The sequence below is a fragment of the Peromyscus californicus genome, unplaced genomic scaffold, assembly GCF_007827085.1.
Source record: "Peromyscus californicus insignis strain IS unplaced genomic scaffold, ASM782708v3 Scaffold_15__1_contigs__length_86483966, whole genome shotgun sequence".
Classification (NCBI taxonomy): Eukaryota; Metazoa; Chordata; class Mammalia; order Rodentia; family Cricetidae; genus Peromyscus; species Peromyscus californicus.
This window is the reverse complement of record NW_026294447.1, coordinates 51,751,847-51,774,171: the sequence shown is the minus strand read 5'-3', so window position 1 is coordinate 51,774,171 and position 22,325 is coordinate 51,751,847. Positions and strand designations below refer to the sequence as shown.

The following is a 22,325-nucleotide window of genomic DNA, read 5'->3' as shown; positions in this document are numbered from 1 at the left end:
AATATTCCAGTTTGGGAGATGAGATGGGCACAGTGGCTGTCATGGCCAGTGGGACCTGAGGGTGTTTGTCTACCCCTTCCAGGGACTTCTCTGCTATTACACTGAACAGTGCCCTCAGGATTGTGGTGAGGGCTGTGAATCCACTGTGTCCAGACTTCACTCCCTCCATCCTCCCCTCTGAGGAGTAACTAGTACCTAGCTTAGGCTTCTTTCCCCAATAGGCTGCCTGTCCTATCTACTTCCTATGGGCCCTGGGCTCTGCTCCCTGCTGTCGTTCAGAAGTCTGATGTGGCTGTGTCTGAGTTGTGAGCACTAGGTTCTGAGGGGGCTGTATGTTTCTGTTTGCTGTCAAGCTGGCTAGTGGAAGCAGTGACCCTTTCCTCTCACCCTCCCTGATCCAAGTCCCCAGGTATCCTCGGCCCTGCTGCCACCTGCCTCGTCTGTTCTGTGTGATGTTGCCAGTGGACAAAGGTAAGCACTGTGTTTTCCTATGAGATCACCTCCTGTCTCTATATATCACATGGGGAAGCTGGACTGGAACCAGGCTTCCTATGAGGTTTAGAAAAACTTCCCTGGAATGGGTTGGATGTTGGAAAAGAATCAAATTCTTTTATGGAAGTCTAAGTTAATTTACCAAACCAAGGGAGTGTCCCTCCATGTTTTGGTTAGAAGAAACAGAGAAATCAAGCTGGAACTGAACTGGAAGCTTCCTCTTGGCTACTAGAGTGCCAGAGGCTGCCATGTAGCTTAGTGGTGAAAAACCGTCATGTAGTCTCAGCTTCAAGGTGACATGATTATGACAATTCTGCTGGCTCCTGGCCAGGTTGGTTCCCCAGACAGTACTGACCATCCACAGGCCGGACTAGACCACTTCTTTGGCTTGCCTCCTCTGCTCCAGCTGTCCTCTAGGGGATGAGAACTAGTGTTCCTGGCACCAAGGGAGGACGCTTCCATCAGGTTATTAGCTACAGCAGCAGCTCAAGGATGGAGGACACTTCATTCACCTAACTCACTGTGGTCATGTCATTCTCTTGACAGGGTCCATCACTAAACTTGGGCCTAGGCTGGCAGTCCCTGCGACCCTCCTTTCGACCACCCACTGTGCTGGGGCTACAGAATGTGAGTACAACCATACTTAGAAGTTTGGGATTTGAACTCAGGCAGCAAACTCTTAACCCTGTTGAGCAGTTCCCCCAGACCCAGGACCCATTTTATAGACTAGCAAACACAGATTGAACTGCCCTCCAGTTTTGAACCAGGGCCCAGGATAGGAAAGCTGGGGGTAGACACTCAGGCTCAGTTTCTTACCACCAGCGATGGAAGCCGGGTAGATTTAAACAGGACCAGAAAGACAGTCAAAAACAAACAACAACAAAAACCAGGACCAAGAATAATCAGAAAATCAACTATTTTAAATTGGTTTAATTTGGATTTTACAGAAACCTGATTGAAATATGTTAAGTCCAGTAGTAATTTCTACAAAAATGTACATACAATGCCAGAATTCCTTAAAAGTAACTAGTATCACATTTTTGTTTTGCATAAAACATGCATTAATATCAACTGTGACATGTTGGCCCAAACCACTTCTACAAGAAGAGATAGCCCAAGTCAGTAAGAAAACTAGTTGTGAACAGGTACAAAAAGAGGTTGTCTGGTGAAGTGGAGAGCCTTTCTTAGACAAGCCCTTCAGCACTGGGCGTCTGTACTGCTGCTGCTCACTAACACTATGCCAAGCCTTGGCTCGGACCTGCCCCCAGGCAGACAGGAACTTTTTGGTAGTAAGTCAGACATCTGGGAAGATACAAACTTTGAGGACATGATGGAACATGGAAGTGCAACTCTCAAGTTCAAAATATCCTCAGATTTGGAAGATCCCCAGGTTGTAGGCACCTGAGGTTTTTAACTGAGCCCTCTCCAGGAGGTTAGCTCAGTGCATTACAGGCATTGCCCGCAGCCTGGAACCTTCCAGCTCCGAACATCGGTCTTCACAGGCCCTGTCATTAGGAGGCTGCAGGCTACAGCACAGGAGCCATGCCATTTCCTGAGGCCTTATTTGTAGGCTCTTTCATCTTGCCCAGGAATTGGCAAGCATTCATGCAAATAATTGCTGCACACACGCAAAAATATCCACACCAACATGTGGCCTAAAATGCCTTTAATGTACCTCACAGTGTGCTAGGGAAGACCCTGTTCCTCTCAAAAGGGCAACTTAGGGCTTTGTAGATCAAAAGATGTTTTCCACATAGACTGAGGGAACTTTTAAAAGGCTTCCCTCAAACACCAAGTTTTAGAGAGCAATCCATGAGGATCTTCAGACTTCATTCAGGAGGAGAGTAGCTGTGCACAGTGTCCATACAAAAACTCACCATGCGTGCAGCTGAGGGCTTTGTCTGGAATCTTCGGTCCCTCTTCCAGGGCAGTGTCACTGCCCCACTCACCACCAAGGTCAGTCAGTATCTTTGCCTTCAGCATATTCAAGGGGAAAAAATAACTTATTGGGGTTCCAATAACAATTTCCTAACAGAACAGTATCAAAATAGGTCCATTTTTAATATATGCTTATGCATATCCCTGATATTGTAAGAAACCAAAGGACTCTGTAAAGCACCCACATGTCACAGGTGGGATCTGGTCATTTTAGGCAGCAGCAAAGGGATTCAGATACGGGTGGATTCCCTGGAAGCTCTGGGAGCATTACAGTACTAACGCTGATGTCTGAGTGCCCAAAGAACGGTGGTGAAATTCACAACAAAGGCTTACTTCCTCAATCCTGCCATGAGTCAGCCTCCCTGCTTACAATAGATATCAACACCAGAACACCAGTCCTGGTGCTCTGAAGGCTGGTCCAGAGAAAGTTCCCAAATCCCTTCAAGTCATGACCAAACCTCAGAAAGCAGTGAGGACTCGAAGAACAGGCTTGAGGAAGCCATGACCCAAGGCACCGTGATCATGAGGGCAGAGGGGATGGTCCCCCACGGAGGTTCGGGCTGACAGGAAGAAAACCTGCAAGACAGAGAGCACCCAGAAGGCAACAGCTCTGTGGACACACATTTGGGAGTCATGGAACAAACTGCTAAAAAAGAAATCAATTTGCTTTCTCAAGATCAGATCAAACTTCTTAAAACATAAGCAAAACCCTAGGTATCCTGGACAGGAAAGCTGAAGTCTGTGGAATGAGGAGCATCTGGCTGAGTCATTGAGGATGCTTGTTGAGACACCAGCATAAACACTGTGGCTGCTGTTAAGGAGAAGGGAGCTTGAGGCCACAGGAGGATGGAAAGGGGACCAAGTGTGACACAGGTCTCTTTATTCTGGAACAGTGGCATTTTCATGGACCTGAATGAGGAGCATGGCACTCCGCTCTAGCTGCAGTAATACTGCAGCCCATCCACTCTCCTTCTCTTTTTTGATTGAAATTCTTCAAAGAACTGCTGAATGTCCTCTCTCTTAACAACCTGTTGATGAAAAGTGAAGGTTTGAACAATAGCAACAAAAAGTCAGAGCGCTCACAGGCAAGCAAAATAACTCCACTGGTTAATACCAGAGCCAGAAAAGCTGGCCTGGTTGTAGCCTGTAATTCTAGTGTAGGAAGACAGCCACAAGTTCAAGGCCAGCATACATAATGAAACCCAGTTTCAAAAACCACAAAAACAAAACAAAAGAGAATTGCAGGCGCCCCCTCCACTCACCACAGGATTACATGTGGACAAGCTCACTGCCATCTGAAACCATGTTGTACACACCTAAGCGAGCCAGCACCAGAGCGGAGAACACAGTACACTATGCAGTGATCACAAGCTGTCACTGACAAAAGTGACAGATTTGTAACTCGGGGTAGTCTTTACTAAGTGACCACTGCTTTCCTTTCACAGAAGTGAGACAAATCCCAAGCCAAACCACATTTGACAGAGGCCTCTACATCTTAGTGTGTAGTTAATAGCATCTTTTCACAGACATGCTCACTGAGGCCACAGAGGTATTGTTACACATTCAGGCAGCAGAACAGAATGACTCAAACTCAGCTTGCACTACCTACCTCAGTTCCACATGGAAAATAATAAAAGTGGCACACATTTAACAGGGCAACTTGAAGATTAGCTGAGCTACTGTGGTGATATAGTGTGTACCCTAATAAACTGCCTGACAATCAGAGAAACAGAGCAGCCAGCCACTAGTTCTTACCTCTACGAAATCCTCAGCCTAAAGAGAGTGAGTTCCTGTTTCCTTACACCTTATATACCTTTCTCTGCCCAGACAACACTTCCTGGGATTAAAAGTGTGTGCCACCACTGCCTGGCTGTTTCCAGTGTGGCCTTGAACTCACAGAGATCCAGACGATCTCTGCCTCCCAAGTGATAAGATTAAAGGTATGTGCCACCACTGCCTGACCTCTATGTCTAATCTAGTGTCTGGCTCTGTCCTCTGATCCTCAGGCAAGTTTATTAGGGTACACAATGTATCACCACAGCTCACACCTTTAATTCCAGCACTCAGGAGGCAGAGGCAGGTGGATCTTTGTGAGTTCAAGGCCAGCCTGGTCTACAGAGCGAGATCCAGGAAAGGCGCCAAAGCTACACAGAGAAACCCTGTCTCAAAAAACAAAAACAAAAAAAAAAAAAGAAGAGGAAAAAAAAGAAAGAAAGAAAATACTATCTATCCCCTGGTACTGTGGTAGGAGACCTAAGTCCACACACATCAGAGTCAAATTCTGAATTCTAGATGCCTTCACTCATGCTTATCTATTTACTAGGGGGGAAGCATGTGTACAGAGGTCACAGGACAACTTTCAAGTCAGTGAGTCCTAAGGAACAAATCCAGGTTGTCAAACATGATAGGCAGGTGCCCTTACCCACTGAGCCATCTCACTAGCTACCCAAATAATTAAAAAAGAAAATAATTATTATTTTGTGTGTATGAGTGTTTTTCCTATATATATGTCTGTGTATCATGTGTGTTCAATGCCCACAGAAGCCAGAAGGTGTTGGATCTCCTGGAACTGGAGTTACAGACAGTTATGAGATGCCATGTGGATGCTAAGAATCAAACCCAGGTCCACTGGAAGGGCAGCCTTCCTAATTGCTGAACCATCTTTCCAGCTCCCCAAATAATTTTCCCTACTTTAGAGAGAGGGTCTCATTATGTAGCCCTGGCTGTTCTGGAATCCACTAACAGAGATCCACCTGCCTCTACCTCCCAAGTGCTGGAATTAAAGACATGCACCACCACCACACCTGACCTGCTCCAAATAATTTTTAAAATTACATTTTTCTGTTCTTTTAAATCATCACATCAGATACAAAATTTTCTCTGTATAAAAGTTTCAAATTGTAAACTGAAAAAGATGTTACCTCTTTTTTTTTAATGTGATTTGAGAAAGTGGGGGTGTATTCTCAGGTATGTGTGCCTGTGTGTACACACATAGCCCCAGGAGGATGTAGGTGTCCTGCTATACCACTCTGCCTGTATTCCCTTGAGGCAAGATCTCTCACTGAAGCTAGAACTAGCCAGCAGCCAGGAAGCCCCAGCAATCCTTCTTGTCTCTGCCAGCCACTGCACTGGGGTTGCAGGTGTGTGCAATCAGGTACAACCTTTTACATAAGTTTGGGGACTTAAGCTCAGGTCATGAGAGTTGCATAGCACAAGCTCTCACCTGCTAAGCCATCTCCACAGCCCCTCTAATATGATTTTAAGATGGCATGATAAAATTAATGGAGCAGCACGATGACCACAAACTACACGAGAGTCAGACTGTGAGCTTGGCTCTCTAAAACACTCTGAGAGTCTGGAGAATGCTGAGGTTACAAAGGAGGCCAAAGCTGGATGAAGCTCAAGTAGAGACTCTGCAGCAAAGAAAGAAAACACAGCTGTAACCCTTGGGATGTGAGCAAGTAGGGCTAGCTCTAAAAACCAAGAAAACGCAGCTGAGCACTGAGGCCACAACAAGTGGATCTCTGTGAGTTCCACGCTAGCCTGACCTACCAAGAGAGTTCCATGCTAGCCACGACTACAGAGTGAGACTACCTCAACAAACCTGAACCATTTGGGGCAAGACTCATTTTACAGAAGCAGCATCACAGCCTGTCTAGAAATCCATAGTATGACCTCTCTCATCCAGCAGGCCCAGGACTGATTCCAAGTGGGCAGCAGGAGCGCGTCCCAAGGGCTTCACCCAGCTGCTTTGATCCAAAGCAAAACCCTAACCACTGATAAAGATAGCCTCAAGCTGTCACACACTCGAACAGTGAAGGCTAGAAGTGCCCATAAATTTATTCAGAGCTCTGTTTTTAAAGCGTTATCCATCTTACAGTCATGCTTACAGGCACAGACTATTGGTGAACTGAAGACATGGCTCAGTGGCTAAGAGCACTGGCGGCTCTTGCAGAGGCCTGGGCTTGGTTTCCAGCAACCACAGGGTGGTTCACAACTGCCTATAATTCCAGTTCCAGGACATCCAACTCCCTCACCTGGCCTCCCTTGGGGTACACATTCATACTAGAGGCAAACATTCATACACATAAAATTAAAATAAAATCTTTAAAAAACAACAAATACAGACTTACTAAGCAAGATAATGCTTCATTCAGCCTGACAGGAGAGTCCTTCTAACTCTGGGCCTCTCAGAATCCTGTTTTAACTGTCATCTGCCCAGTCATCTTCCCATCCCCCACCCAAGGATCTGAATCAGCAGATTCCTTCCAATACTCCTCCACTGCAGTCACTTGCCAGACCCTGTTTGACTGTCCTGCCCGCATTCAGGGTGGTAAGGACTCCTGATGTTTCACTGGCCTGCCAATACCCCTGTAAGTAGGTTCTGCCTTAGACATTCAGCTCCTCTGCCAGGCATGGGGGTATACCCTTGTGATTCCAGCATTTGGGTGACTGAGACAGACAGCTGGAGAATTTGAAGCCAGACAAGGCTACACTGAAAAACCCTGTTTCAAAATACAAACAAACAAAAACTTAAAAAAAAATCCCAGTATTCAATTTAGGTTGCACAATTTTTTTGGGGGGGGGGGCAGAGATTTTAATATCATAAATCAGAGTGGGCCTGCCTTTCACCGCCAAGCCCCCTCTGGGGCTTCCTATCTCTGTATTGCCTGGAAGGCTGCCTGCAGCCAGGGCTTCCCCCCACCCCTAGGAAGATCCAGCACCAGCCTGAGAAGGGAGGCCACAGCAGCTAAGGAGTGGGAGCGGGGAGGAGAAAGAAGCGTGTGCAGGCGCATATGGGTGTGTATTTATGTGTGGGAACACATGTAAAGTGTCAGGTTTATAGACCCTGGCCCAGGGACAGTCTAGGATGGGAAAGGAGGGAGTGCAAGAAACACCCTTTTCCCCGGCACCCGTGGGCTGACTCTGTCCCGGGGACAGATAGATGGAGTAAGCGGGGAAGACCCCTCAGTCCGAGCTTTCAGGACTTGAGTCCTTTGAGTCGGGTGGAGTGACGGGTCCAGTCTGTGGGACACTTGGTCTGTCTCCTTTAAATTTTTTTTTTTTTTTTTTTGGTTTTTCGAGACAGGGTTTCTCTGTGTAGCTTTGCGCCTCTCCTGGAACTCACTTGGTAGCCCAGGCTGGCCTCGAACTCACAGAGATCCGCCTGGCTCTGCCTCCCAAGTGCTGGGATTAAAGGCGTGCGCCACCCCCGCCCGGCTAAATTTTTTAACATTAGAGAAAACAAACAGTTTATTCAAAGCTAACAAAGCTATGATTAAGATTCTTCAACTCAACATACCGTGCCTTCATCAGCAAATCTCTTCAGATAGTCTTTAAGTTCCGTTTTCAAATCATTGTATTCTAAATCAAAACAACAAAAAGTTCAGACAGGCCTTACACTTTAAAAACAAAACATTTGCTATTGATAGGCAAATCTGTTAAGTTTACAGCAATGTTGTCTTAGTTAAAACCCAGAGAAACATGTTCCCCATTGATCTCAACTCTGGGCTTCTTTCATTTTGGTATCTGTGCGATGGTGGCGCACGCCTTTAATTCCAGCACTTGGGAGGCAGAAGCAGGAGGATCTCTGTGAGTTTGAAGCCAGCCTGGTCTACAGAGTGAGTGCCAGGACAACCAGGGCCACAAAAAAAAAAAAAACTCTATTTCGAAAAAACTAAAAAAAACAACAAAAAACAACAAACACAACCCAGAAATATCCTCACTCCATAAAAACTAGCTAAGACTTCTGTAAAGAGCTTCCTATTTCTCAGCAATCAAGCCCCCCGAGTAACCCTGGACAGGTCAGACAGCTTTAAACCATGGGCTCAAATTCACACATACTAGCACAGCTGAGAATCTCTTAAACATAGCCCCTATCACTGAAAAACTTTTAGAAAGGATCTCAGAGTCTCTGTCTGTCTCTGTTTGTCTCTGTCTGTCTCTCTCTGGGGTGTGTGTGTGTGTGTGTGTGTGTGTGTGTGTGTGTGTGTGTGTGTGTGAAGGAACAGTGTTATATGCACATGAAAACATCATAATGAAGCCTATTGCTTATATACCAACTAAGAAAAAACTTGAAACTTTTTAGTCTAGTAAAGGCAAAAAAATTAATTGGTTACAAATAAAAGAGAAATTTATAAAGCCAATGTTATAAAAGGGACACAAGGTCATGGACTCCAAGTGTAAAATGACCAAGACTGAGACACTGATCTCACCAGAGCATGCTGGGGCTTAGGGACATTTCCCCTTCTAACAGTTTCCTATGAACCACTCAAGCAACCCTGAGAGACATCTCAAAAAGCTGTCAATACTTCCCAAGGTAAGATATAATGCTCAGTGAAAATTACTTTAAAAGGACGAAACATTTTTCTATTATTCTGTGTTCAGGTATCTACCCTTAATTAAAATAGTACATGCTCTAGTTTGTTTCTTTCTCTCTTTTGAGACAGTCTCTCTACATAGCCCTGGCTGTCCTGGATCTCACTATGTAGACCAGGCTGGCCTCAAACTCACAGAGCCCCTCCTGGCTCTACTCCCCAAGTGCTAGGATTAAAGGTCCACCACCACACCTGGCAACACTGTGGTCTTAAACATTATTCTAGCATGAAATGCAAGTGAGCTGTTGGTAATAGCAACTAACTAACTATTCAGCATATTAAAAATCAAACTAGCTAAAGGTCTACTCCACAACTCTAATTTTAATTTTCATTGCATAAAGATGGAAACATGTTGATTATCTTTATACATTTTCCTGAATAGAGAAGGAAACCTTATGAGCAGTATTTACCACAAATGAGCTCCACTTGCTGGACCCTGTTCATGCTGCTCAGAGTGTCCATTAAAGGGTCTCTTCTATCAGTTGCCTGCTCACTCTTGCCTTTGTTCTCATAAGCCAAAACTGTATCATATTCATCTGTCAGGAACAGGACATCTAGTTCTCTATACATTTTCTTTAAAACAAACAAACAAACAAACAAAAATCAATCTCCCCCTTAGGATGTCACTTTCAGAAAGTCAAATTCAGGAGAATAACAACTTTATTCATCTTTAAATTGACACCTAGAAAACTGAGTTTCGAAACTGTCTGGTGAATTTATACTTTGGCCCAGATCTTTTTCAGAAATCTTCGGACTTCCACAGGACATTTGGTCTATGCAGTCTGAATTTCAAATCTACTAGTTGACCAGTTTTTAAGCTCTTAGTTTTCTGAGCCATTCTATAGCACAAAGAAAGGAACTTGTGGGTTTTCTTTTATTTATTTTATGTGCATGGGTATCCCCCTGCACATATGTCAGTCACTACATGCAGGCAGCGCCCACAAAGGCCAAAAGAAGCTATCAGATCTCCTGGAACTGGAGTACAGACTCTGTGAGCCACCAGAGGGTGCTGGAAACTGAACCTGGGTCCTCTGTAAGAGCAGGATGCAGTTCTTACCCACTGAACCCTCTCTCCAGTCACAGGATTGGTGTTTTCTACTGAAACTTGGTAGAAAGTATCACATAATTCTGATTTTCCTCTACGAGAACTCAGTCTACAAGTGTGGCTTTATATATTTGGCCCACAGGAAATCCAGTGTCCCCTGAATTCCTCTATAAATCCATGAATAAACTGTGCAGTGCATACTCTGTGAACTCACCATACAGTCTTGGCAGGTGCACAGCCTGCTGCGCCAGTTCAGGGGCCAATAGGTGGCAGCATCTGTCTTTACAAACTGCTTAGCCTGGAGCTCCTGAAGTCTGCAGCCAGCCTGCACCTCAGTTTTGGTGTTTTCCTTCGTAAACACTATCTGAAATAAAATGAAGTTTTGAAGTTTGAGTTCTGTATTTTTAAGTTTGAAAAACCATATTTTATTCTTATGTGTATGGGTGTTTTGCCTGCATGTATGTCTGTGTACCATGTGCATGCCTGGTACCTGGGTGGCTAAAAGAGGACATCTGATTCCTGGGACTGGAGTTACAGATAGTTGTAAGCTACCATGTGAGTTCTGGAAGTTGAACCCCAGGTCTTCTGGAACAGCAGCCATTGCTTTTTTTTTTCCCTCTTTTTTCATTTTTATTTATTTATTTATTTATTTTTCTATTATCAGCTTGATACAGTATAAATTCTTATCCTAATAGTGAAATGTTTGATTGAGGCTTGCCCAGTAATTGAGTAAAGCCACAGTCATCCTAGGGTCCCCCTGCTTTATAGCCTCTCCGGTTCTGTGGGTTGCAGTCTGATTGTTCTTTGCTTTATATCTAGCAGCCATTGCTTTTAACCAGCTTTGTTTGTGTGTGTGTGTGTGTGTGTGTGTGTGTGTGTGTGTGTGTGTGTGTTTAAGGAAGGCCATTAACATTCAAGTGTCTTCCTCAATCAACTTCTCTATTTTAGTTCTGAAACAGGGTCTCTCACTGAACCTCATTAATTGGCTAGAATGTCTGTTAGCCAACTCCAGGGATCCTCTCATCTCCAGCTTCCCAGCACTGAGATACAGGTGCACACTGTACCAGACTTTGTTGCCATTTGACAGGGTATCACTATGCACCTTGGGTTAACCTGGAACTTGCTATGTAGACTAGGGCAGCTTCAAATTCACAGAGATCTTCCTGCATCTGCCTCTTAAGTGCTAGGATCAAAGATGTGTCTATCATGCCCAGCATGGCCATTTTACTTTACGTGGGTACTGGAGACCTAAAGTCCTCACAATTGTATCACAAGCAATTCACCCTAGCCTTAGTTTCACACACTACCTGGCCGACAGACTCAGAACTGGAGCTGGTACATGGCTCATTATTCTGCTCAGCTTTAACTTCCTTGCCAGCATTCTTTCCATGTTCTGGAACATCCTCTTTTTGGGTGTTATCTTGGTGACCTCCATTTTCAGGCTTGATAACCTCTTGATCACCCACGCCATCAACATTCAGCAGTAGCCCATCATCTTCAGCACATACTCTGGTGACTGTGGGTTCAACAAAACAAACACACACAGGTGTATTGGCCTCTCAGATCAAGAAATCACATTCTGCTAAAGTATCTTGGACTAGGAAAAAAGGCAGCCTGAGTCTCTGTAATAACAAGAAAGGAATTAGCATTACTTTTTAACATTATGCCTGCCTAACCCAAATAAATGGCTCATTAAAAATATTAGTCACGGGCTGGAGAGATGGCTCAGAGGCTAAGAGCACCAACTGCTCTTCCAGAGGTCCTGAGTTCAATTCCCAGCATCCACATGGTGGCTCACAACCATCTGTAATGAGATCTGGCACCCTCTTCTGTATACATAATAAATAAATCTTTAAAAAAAAAAAAATATTAGTCACTACATAAGCACTTATAAAGAATACACTATAGTTGTTAAAAGAAGGGCTAACTAAAGAAACAAGGCAGTAGGAAGGGATTTACCAAAAAAAGGAAAAAGACAGTTCTGGAAAACACAAGTGTTTGGTTGGGAGGAGGGAGTCAGAAAGGATGGGTCTAGAGACAGACAGTAAAGGAGCTACCGGTGGGTAATGGGCTTGCAGTCCAGGGTAAAGCACCCAATAGGAAGACTGAGAAAGCATGAGGTCAGCCTGGGTGACAGAGACACTCTACCTCAAAAAACAACCAGACAGGACTGGGGGTGGCTCAGAAGACAGCTCTTGCCTAGTATGTGTGAGGGTCTGGGTTTGATCCATACAAGCAAAACAAAACAACTAACCCGCCAAAAGCAAAAAGGAAAGCCCAGTGGGAAATACATATAGCTCAAGTGTCTGCAGGAAACTGAGCTGTATTCGGAAGAAGAATGAACAGAAAGAACCGTGACTGTGAAACCAGTAGGAAGAGATCTTAGGCATAGCTATGCTGCTTGTAGCTTCTATGGTCAAAGTCCGTAAAAATGAGGACAAGAAATTTAGATGGCACAGCAGAAAACATGTCCGGTGTAAGTAGCACACTTGATGACCCCTCAGCATGATAGCTTGTGGGTTTTTTGTTTTGTTTTTATAGCTTGTGTTTTTATTCCATTTCCTGGTGTGTAACCCACATAGCATGCTGTTTCCCCATCTGCTACAGGTGGGATACATACACTTTGCAAAATACTTATGCTAAAAGTCAACCTTCAGTGCTGTGGGATGTCTTTCTGTATGCTGTGAATATGTGTGGCTCCTACTGGATAATAAATAAAGCTGTTTTGGCCTATGGCAAGAAAGCTTACAGCCAGGTGGGAAATTCAAGCAGAGATAGAGAGCGAAGGGCAGAGTCAGGAGAGACACCAGCCCGTCGCTGAAGGAGCAACAAGATGCCAGCAGACCGGTAATGCCATGGCCATGTGGCAACATACAGATTAATAGGAATGGGTTAATTTAAGATGAAAGAGCTAGCTAGCAAGAAGCTGAAGCCATAGGCCATACAGTTTGTAATTAATATAAGCCTCCGTGTGATTATTTTATAAGCGGCTACAGGACTATGGGTGGGAGAGATTCGTCCGTACTGCTGGGCAAAGCAGGACCAGAGAAACATCTGGCTACACTCCAGTGCAGTAGTATTAAAAGGTAGGGCCTTTACAAGGTGATTAGGGCCAGGAGGTGGCGACATAGGCCTTTAATCCCAGCACTCCAGAGGCAGAGGCAGACCGATCTCTGAGTTCGAGGCCAGTCTAGCTGGTCTACAGAGTGAGTTCCAGGACAGCCAGAGCTACAGAGAGAAACCCTGTCTCGAAAATACGCCCCATCCCCACCCCAAAAGGTAACTATAAGTAGGGTCTTTCCTCATAACTGCAATTAGTATTCTTAGAGAATACTAGAGAGCCTGTATGCTCTCTCCATGATGTGAGGACACACAGGAAGCTCGTGTATGAACAATGGCCTTCATATCTGGCACCTTGACCTTTACTGTGAGTAATATTTATCTATTATTGATAAGTCTAAGGCATGTTACAACCCAAGAATTATGATACCACCCCCTTCAAAACATATCTTACATTTAGCTACTTACTTTAGTTCTATTTATCCTTCAAAGCCCCATGCAAATACTTTCTCTACCTCTGGTTGTATCAATACTCTGCATCACAGCATTCAAGTTCACATTTGTTCTTGGTAGGCTCTCACCCAGTCTAAAAGCACTGTGTGGAGAAGGGACATAGCTGGATGTTTTCTAGATCTCCCTCAAGTCCAGTTAAAAATAACTGCTAAAACTAGCTGTTCTTCCAGAGTCCTGAGTTCAATTCCCAGCAACCGCATGGTGGATCACAACCATCCATAATGAGATATGGTGCCCTCTTCTGGCCTGCAGGCATACATGCTGACAGAACACTGTATATATAATAAATAAATCTTTAAAAAAAATAACTGCTAAAAATTCTGGATTGAAGACACACATTTCACAAGCACAAATTTGTGTCACATCAACCTCACAGAAACACTTACCTGCCAACTGCGCAGCATAAGCCCACAAGAAAGAACAGCGTTTCATACAAGCCTGGCACACCATCTCTTGGAAATCGCCACTCTCAGGGGGAATGGCACCAAGATGCTGTGGATATAGAAAACCAGATGTTTCCTGTTATCTCCAAGTTCTCTAGAATGCCTGTTGTTTTATAAACAGATACTGTAAAAGTACACTGATCATGTTTTTATCAAAGGAAATGTAAAATAAAACAGAAGAATATTTTTTTGAGACAGGGTCTCACTGTTGTAGTCCTGGCGGACTTGTAAATTATTACATAAACCAGAACTGGCCTTGAACTCACATCAAATCTGCCAGTCTCTGCCTCCAAGCACTAAGATTAAAGATGCGCTCTTTGACCCAATGAACCATTTCCCAGCCCCATTTATTTATTTTTGAGACACAGTCTCAAGTAGCTGAGGGTGGCCTTGAACTCCTGATCTTTCTCCCTCCACCCACCAAGTGCTAGAATGATAGGCATGTACCATCATGCCTCATGGGACACATCTTAAAAGGTCAAAGTTTTCCTTACCCTGCCATGGAACCAGTCTTCACAGACCACACACTGAATCATCTCATCTGGAACCTAGCAAAAGAACATTTTGTAATGATTGTTTTGAATTCTAGGGCATGGAAGTAAATCTGACCCACAGTAGAACTAGACATTAAGCTATTCTCTAGTAACTGAGAAATCCATCCATGTGAGAGCAGTCAAGAGGACAAATCCATTCTCCATCAAGTAATTTGCAGTTATCAAAGTTCCTTCCTAGCCAACACTAGAAAAGTCACACACACGGACTATGTAGAGGATAATTTTCCTTTATCTTAGGCTTTCATACCAACTAGATAACATTCTAATGTTTTCTGTCCCTTTACTATGGTAGTTTCTTTTTTTTTTTTTTTTTTTTTTTGGTTTTTCGAGACAGGGTTTCTCTGTGTAGCTTTGCGCCTTTCCTGGAACTCACTTGGTAGCCCAGGCTGGCCTCGAACTCACAGAGATCTGCCTGCCTCTGCCTCCCGAGTGCTGGGATTAAAGGCGTGCGCCACCACCACCCGGCGCGGTAGTTTCTTAATAGGCAAAAATAAGAAATAAATAAATAGGACACTCAATAGACAGAGCACTTTTGTTTGTTTTCTTCTTTCTGTCTCTCAATTTATTTCTTTTTTAGGGGAGAGGGAGTCTTTTGTTTCAAAAGTGCCATAAGGAATATTTTATTCCATTCTTAAAATTATCCAGTTTTAAGAGATATTTATTAAAAGATACTTTTAATTTCCCCTTGTATATAATTTGGTTCAATAATTATGGTCCCAGATGATTAAAAAGCCAGAAAGATGGAAGTTAATTCCTCTACAACACAAAGTACCCTTGCAGATCTGTAAATACACAAACAAAACATTAAGGAGATGGAAAGCCAGTGCAGAGATCATTACAGATATGCCTGTAACTCATAGGAAGCTGAATAATTTCATTCAGAAGCAGGAAAAAGAAAATTCTTTTTCCCCCCCAAGACAAGGTCTCTCTGTGTAGCCTTGGCTGTCCTAGAACTCACTGTAGACCAGGCTGGCCTCAAACTCACAGAGATCCACCTATCTCTGCCTCCCAAGTGCTGGGATTAAAGGTGTGCACCACCACCACTTAGCTAAAGAAAACTCTTAAAAGACCCAATTTTAGGGCTGGGAAGATGACTCAATGGTTAAGAGTACTTGCTACTCTAGCAGAGAATTTGGGTTAGTTCCCAGCACCCACATAGTGGCTGACAACTTCAGTTCCAGGGGATCTGAGGCCCTGTTGACTCTCCACGTGCACCAGATACCCACTTGGTACACATACACATACACAGGCAAAACACTCATACAATAATTATAAAACATTGCCATATAACATAACAAGTTTTTTTTGTTTTTTTTTAATCTTTTGAGACACGGTCTCTCTTACATAGACCTGGCTGTCCTGGAACTCACTCTCTTTAGAGTGCTGGGATCTCTAACTCACAAAGATCCACCTACCTCTGCCACCTGAGTGCTGGGATCAAAGGCATGTACCACCACCACTGAGCAAACATGGCAAGATTTTAAAGGATTAATAATATATAGGGTTGATGAGACTTAAGAAAAATTGCCAGGATATCCTACCACTTGCAGTCAAATTTGAGGCCAGACAGGGCGACATAATAAGACCCAGATTCACTTTTTCACCAAGATGGCACTAAAAGCAAAGGCCTTGAAAGCCAAGGAAGCAGTGCTAAAAGGCGTCCAGTGCCACAAAAAGATCAACATGTCACCCACATTCCGGTGGCCTAAGACCCCATGACTCCTAACACAACCTAAATACACTCAAAAGACAGGAGAAATAAGCTTGACCATTATGCCATCATCAAATTCCTCCTGACCACTGAATCAGCCATGAAGACAGGAGACAACACACTTGGGTTCACTGTGGATGCCAAGTCCAACAAGCACCAAATCAAACAGGCTGTAAAGAAACTCTACATTAATGTGGCCAAAGTCAATACCCAGATAAGGCCTGACTGAGAGAAGGCATGTTTAGTTGGCTCTTGATTATGATGCTCTGGATGCAGCCAACAAAATTGGGATCATCTAAGCTAAGTCCAGCTGGCTAATTCTAAATACACAAATTTTTTTTCCACCATTAAAAAAAAAAAAAAAAAAAAAAAGGCCCTGTCTCAAGAAAACAAAACACAGAGAAAGAAAAAGAAAAATACTATAAAAATATTATCATCAGCTGAATGCTTTTAGTAGACATGATCACAATGTAAATACAAATGCCCTTGGACCCACCAATGCTACGTTTTTCTATAACACCTAGAGTGCTATAGAAGTGTGCACCTATGGATGTTCACTGAAGGCTTTATATGAGTCTGGACAGTGCCACTCTGCTACAGGCATTAGGCTAACTGACTCCAGCAGCTACAAGGTTGACTTGCATTTGTTTTCTCCTCTTTTGTTTTGGAGACAGCACCTCCCTATGCATCCCTAGCTGGCCTGGAACTCATTATGTGGGTCAGGCTGACCTTGAACTTGAGACTGTATTCGAGCCTCTATTTCCTAAAACTAAAGGTACCAGTTACCACACCCAGCTGGATTTGTATACTGTTCACTGTGGAAGCTGATCTATGACACACTGGTGAAAAAAGCTAGTTGCAAAAGTGAATGCACAAAATAATTCTGGGATTTTGCTTACACTGTCATTTAAATTTAAAAAGAAGCCTATTTGCATATTTAATTTTTTCCATAGAGGAAAGAAACTGTTATTTCTTAGAAAATATCTGAGGATGGAATAGGCAAGTGAGAAAGGAATTTTTGCCTCAAGAAAGTCCTCTCCAATATTTTATTTCTATGATATTCAAATGAGGGGAAAAAATCCAAAATAAACAGCAGCAACAAAACCCCAGTTCAGTTCTATAGAAGTTTGAGAGCTATATTTTAAACTTCTGATTCTCTTACCTCATCTTCAGGATCAGGGTAAGGTCTCTTACAAATGCAGTATAATCCAAAAAAGTTGTCATTGTACTTATTGCAAGAATTTACCTTTGATTTGTCCTGAAAGAGAATACATTTCAGTACATATTATATGTCTAATATTAGGTACAATCTCATACATCATAAAATTTATACATTTAAGAAATTTCTAAATTAAATATCTTCCTACAAGCTAGTCATAAACTTTCAAGTCAGAAGGAAAAAATTAATTATTCTAGAAATATTTTTTTCAAGTTGCAGAGACAGAAAACACCTTGTTTTCTCTATCTTCTTTGCAGCAATTGGGGGAAATTTATTTAATATACTCATACAACAAAACAGAGATCAAAATTAATCATGACACTGGCCTGGGACTTCCAGACTTTTTTTTTAATTGTGTTTTGAGACAAGGTTTCTCTATCCTGGAACTCACTGTGTAGACCGGGCTGGCCTCAAACTCACAAAGAATTCACAGAGATTGTCCTGCCTCTGCCTCCCTAATGCTGAAATTACAGCTAAGTACCACTATGTTTGTCTTCACCTTTTTGGGGGGGCGGGAGGGGGGTTAGGGAAAGTTTCAAGACAGGGTTTCTCTGTGTAGCATTGGCTGTTCTGGAACTCACTCTGTAGACCAGGCTAGCCTCAAACTCAGAGATCCACCTGGTTGTGCCTCCTGAGTGATGGGATCAAAGGTGTGGGCCACCACCACCCAGCTTTTTTTTTTTTTTTTTTAGAGATTACTTATTATTTTTAAGTGTGTGTGTGTGTGTGTGTGTGTGTGTGTGTGTGTGTGCACATGCATGCAGGTACATGCACATACATGAGCGCAGGTGCCTGTAGCTAGGTAGTTTTAAGCCATCAGAGATGGGTGCTGGGAATTGAATTCAGGTCCTTTGGAAGAGCAGTACATGCTCTCAACTGCTGAGCCACCTCTCCAACCCTCAAGACATTTCTTTAAATGCAAGTATGAAAGATAAGACCTTCAGGTTATTGAGGGCAAAAAGGAGGAAAACTGTCAAAAATTAATCATAAAGAGAAAAGATGGAGGTTTTAGCAATTATTAATGAACAATGTGGCATTTTCCTTCCTTTCTCGTTCATCAGAAATTTTCCTACAACTTTTCTGAAAGCATAGTTTTGTTTTGCAGATTCTTACCAGTCACATGCTTTGCTCTAAAAGTCTCAGCATGCATGGATGATCACAATAAATAAAACTCAACCAGCTTAAAGAACATTTCCCAGACCTTTAACATTAACTGCACTATAAATTGTAGACTCTCAACTGGCTATCTAGTTTTTCCAACCAAATAAAAGTGAAATACTCAAGACTAAATATTTTGCTTTTTTACACTTTGGTAAATACCAATCTTAGCTCTTTTAAGTGCATTTTTTACAAAGACTTATTTTTATTTATGTGTGCATGCATATGTGTGTATTCAGGCGTCTACAGAATCCAGAAGAGTTGGCTCCCTTGGAGGTGGAGTTACAGGTAGCTGTAGATGCTGAAAACTGAGCTGGGTCCTGGAGAGAGCGGCACATGCTCTCAGCTGTTGAACCATCTCTCCAGCCCCTGCTCAAGTACCGTTAATCACAGCGCTTACTTACAGGAAATAATTTGCATTCCAAATTCTTAAACTTGCTGTTTCCACAATCACAACGAAAATTTCTATTAAGAAAAGAGGAAGAACATATATTTAAGTTTTCTTTTAAAATTAACTACTCTTATAATACCAATCACAGTTTTCATTTCTGATTCCTTTCTAGAATCTAAATGGCCTTTTTGATGTTTGTGTATCTTATTTGAAGTTTTCCAACAAAAGACTACAATTCTGGACATCACTACAAATAAAAAAAAATCTTTATCACTCTCACACACACAAACAAATGAAATAACAAAAGGAAAAGATGAGTAGTGTGAGCTAGTAACCATAATTAAATTTTGAAAGGCCTATGGAAAAACCATTCCCTCCCATATTAAATTTCACCAACACACAACTACTCTGAATGAAAAGCAAAATTAAGTAGGCATTGTGGTTGCAAAAGAATCTAAACACTTAGATATCTGGCAAAAACTGCCTTACCTTTTTGTGTATAATTCAAATAGTTTATGACTTCCATGGCATTCATAACTGCAAGCTAGACAAATTCCTGCTGGTTCTTCTCCCTCTGGTGTGCATGTACTACAGGCATACAGTGCTTGTCTCTTCACTGAGCCCTGAATGATCAGCCCCATCCCCCAAAAAAAGAGGTAAAAGAGAAAAAGAAAATGTAGTTATGCAACAAACGAACAAACACTATTACAAATTTCAGATCTATATTGATGCCTGTTTTTATGTAATTTTTTCTTACAGCAATAGGAAGTTTAAATCTGTGAATAAAATGATATTTTTAATCATTTAACACATGAAAATAAAGGTGACTTTACATAGGTTTAAGAGAATAATACCATATTTTTAATTTTAGAAAATGCTTATAATTCCACCAAAGAGGAAAAATCAATACATAAAAATAATCATTTTAATCTGGAGGGAGATAAATGGGAAAACATTTAGGAGAGTAGTATAATGATGCCCACTACTTACTGTCAAGTAATGAAGACTAAAAAAGGGAAAGTGTATTCAATAGAGAGAAGTGTTTAAAAGCAATAGATATACAAGGTATACAGATACTCATAATACTATTCTTTCAAGTTATCTGTAAATTTAAAGTATTTAAAAATTAAAAGTTGAAGAAAAAACAGCCAAAACTTAGAAATGTTGGTAAGGGGGCACGTGGCTCTCCAGAGAGGGGATTACAAGTCCACATCAGCATGACTGGCTTCCTGTGGTTTGTGTGGATGGTGCACAGTCCTCACGCTTGTGCAGAAAGCACTTTGCTGAGCCCTCTTGCCAGCCCAACTATACAAATGTCTATTTCACTTCAACACAAAAACTGTAGGGCCGGTGAGGTAGCTCTGTGGGTAAAAGCACTGGCTGTGTAAGCCTAGAAACCTGCATTCCATCTCTAGAACCCACACAAAGGTGGAGTAGACAACTGATTCCACAAAGTTGTTCTCAGATGTCTGCACATGTTCTATGGTACACACACACACACACACACACACACACACACACACACACACACACACCAGTATATATTTCTTTTAATTACTGAATCAACTTGAGGTTAGAGAGATGGCTCAGAGATTAAGAGCACATACTGCTCTTGCAGAGAACTAGCTCTGAGTTCCCAGTATCCATGTTGAGCAGCTCACAACCCCCTGTAACTCCAGCTCCAGGGGGATCAGATTCCTCTGGCCTCAAGGGCACCTACACTCATACATATACCCACACAAATAATTAAAAAATAAATCTTAAGGCCGGGCGGTGGTGGCGCACGCCTTTAATCCCAGCACTCGGGAGGCAGAGCCAGGTGGATCTCTGTGAGTTCGAGGCCAGCCTGGGCTACCAAGTGAGTCCCAGGAAAGGCGCAAAGCTACACAGAGAAACCCTGTCTCGAAAAACCAAAAACCAAAAAAAAAAAAAAAAAAAAAAAATCTTAAAAAAAACCTGTCTATACTTCTAGAGATATGACTGTTAAAAACAAGAACAAACTTAAGACCAGGCTTTTAACCCTAGCACTTGGGAGGAAGGTGGATCTCTGTGAGTTCAAGGCCAGCCTGGCCTACATAGTGAGCTTCAGAACACATTGCAATTCTGTCTCAAAAACAAAACAAGAAAACAAACAAAAAACGTTAAGCCAGGCATGATGATGCACACTTGTAATCCCAGCAGTACTTGCAAAGTGAAGGCAAGAGAACCAGGAATTCAGGGCAAGTCTGGTCCTACATAAGACCCTATCTCCAACAACAAAAATTTTTAGTTAATACATTTTATAAAGATAATGGTATTAATAAACAGCTCACACACAGACTTAGGACCTTCCTTTCCTTCTTCCAAGGAAGTGGGGAGTGTTTTAGTGGTGATCCTTTGAACACCATCTGCCACTGACCATCTGTGCCTATTTCTGGGATACAAGATTTATTCAACAATCCAACAATTTTGCAGTGCAAACCCAAGTTGGTTAACAAAGACAATATTGTGACTTCAGTCCACATCACACAATAACTCCCAAGTCCCTTCTCTTCTTCCCCAGTCTTCCACTCCACCCACGGGCATGGTTATTAGCCTGTTTCCTTCCACCAATTCTCATCCTGTTAGTTCCTTCCTACCCACCCTTCTCCACTTTTGTACTTAGATGTACGAGATGCGTCACGAAACACTACATCACAGGCCCTCAAATTCTTGTTCACAAGGTCGCACAAACGCCAAACAGATCCTTTTCTCCTCCCTTGGCTTTCCAGGGTCACATGATGTTTTGGTTCCGATCTACTCCGGAGGGAGTGGGGGTGTCACACCGCACATACACACGGAACTTAACCGAAAAAAGCACTGGCTAGCAGGAGTGTCGAAAAGCCTACCCTCACGGGCAGACTTTCAAATCCAGCCCACTTTCCTTTAACTCTACTATTCCCCATCTGGTGCCTAATTAACATTCTTTAGGGGTGGGAGAAGTGGGGCGAAGACTCTGGGTTTGAGAGGTCACGAGGATGAGCTAGCTCGTGGAAGGCAGGCCGACAACGAGGACAGAGCTGCTGCTCCAGGACCGGAGCCTGCAGAGTACCTCCGGCAGGGCGGAGGGAGAGCCCTGTTGGCGACAAGCTGAGGATGATGAAAGGGCAGCAGGGCTGGGGCTGTGGAAGCCCAGGGTGGAGGACCGCCCCGGAGCCCGCCCGGCCGCGGCCGGCGGGAAGCAGGCAGAGCGGCGGGAGCAGCCGGGCCGCGCGCACCTGCGAGTAGGAGCACTTCTCCGAGTCGCTGCCGCCCAGGACAGCGCACGCCTCATTCTCCAGCTCCTCGTCCTCCTCGAGCACGTCCACCAGCGACACCACGGGCTCCAGCTCCGCCTGGCCGCCGGCGGGGCTCTCGGCTCCGGCCATCCTCAACTGTCACAGAGCTCGGCTGCGCGGCCCAGGCG

The 22,325-nt window shown here is 43.3% G+C and overlaps 1 protein-coding gene across 1 annotated transcript; it reads right to left on the bottom strand.

Annotated features, from left to right (window-relative positions):
* Nucleotides 1–1,407: 1,407 nt before the first annotated feature.
* Ubr7 (ubiquitin protein ligase E3 component n-recognin 7) lies at nucleotides 1,408–22,294 on the bottom strand. The gene is made up of 11 exons (XM_052738831.1): nucleotides 22,138–22,294; nucleotides 19,391–19,524; nucleotides 18,915–18,975; nucleotides 17,296–17,391; nucleotides 14,363–14,416; nucleotides 13,812–13,917; nucleotides 11,160–11,368; nucleotides 10,067–10,216; nucleotides 9,218–9,380; nucleotides 7,733–7,794; nucleotides 1,408–3,458 (listed from the first exon to the last, which is right to left on the bottom strand). Exons 1-11 carry the CDS (start codon nucleotides 22,285–22,287, stop codon nucleotides 3,366–3,368), a joined length of 1,278 nt encoding a protein of 425 aa, XP_052594791.1. The 5' UTR covers nucleotides 22,288–22,294; the 3' UTR covers nucleotides 1,408–3,365.
* Nucleotides 22,295–22,325: the final 31 nt, after the last annotated feature.

Bases quoted from the DNA above. Each gene is read 5' to 3' on its own strand.
- Ubr7 (XM_052738831.1), bottom strand. From the start codon at position 22,287: ATGGCCGGAGCCGAGAGCCCCGCCGGCGGCCAGGCGGAGCTGGAGCCC. The intron at 13,918-14,362 runs GTAAGGAAAACT...CTATATCCACAG, and splicing joins AAGACTGGTTCCATGGCAGG to CATCTTGGTGCCATTCCCCC. The intron at 9,381-10,066 runs GTGAGTTCACAG...TTTGTTTTAAAG, and splicing joins GCACCTGCCAAGACTGTATG to AAAATGTATAGAGAACTAGA.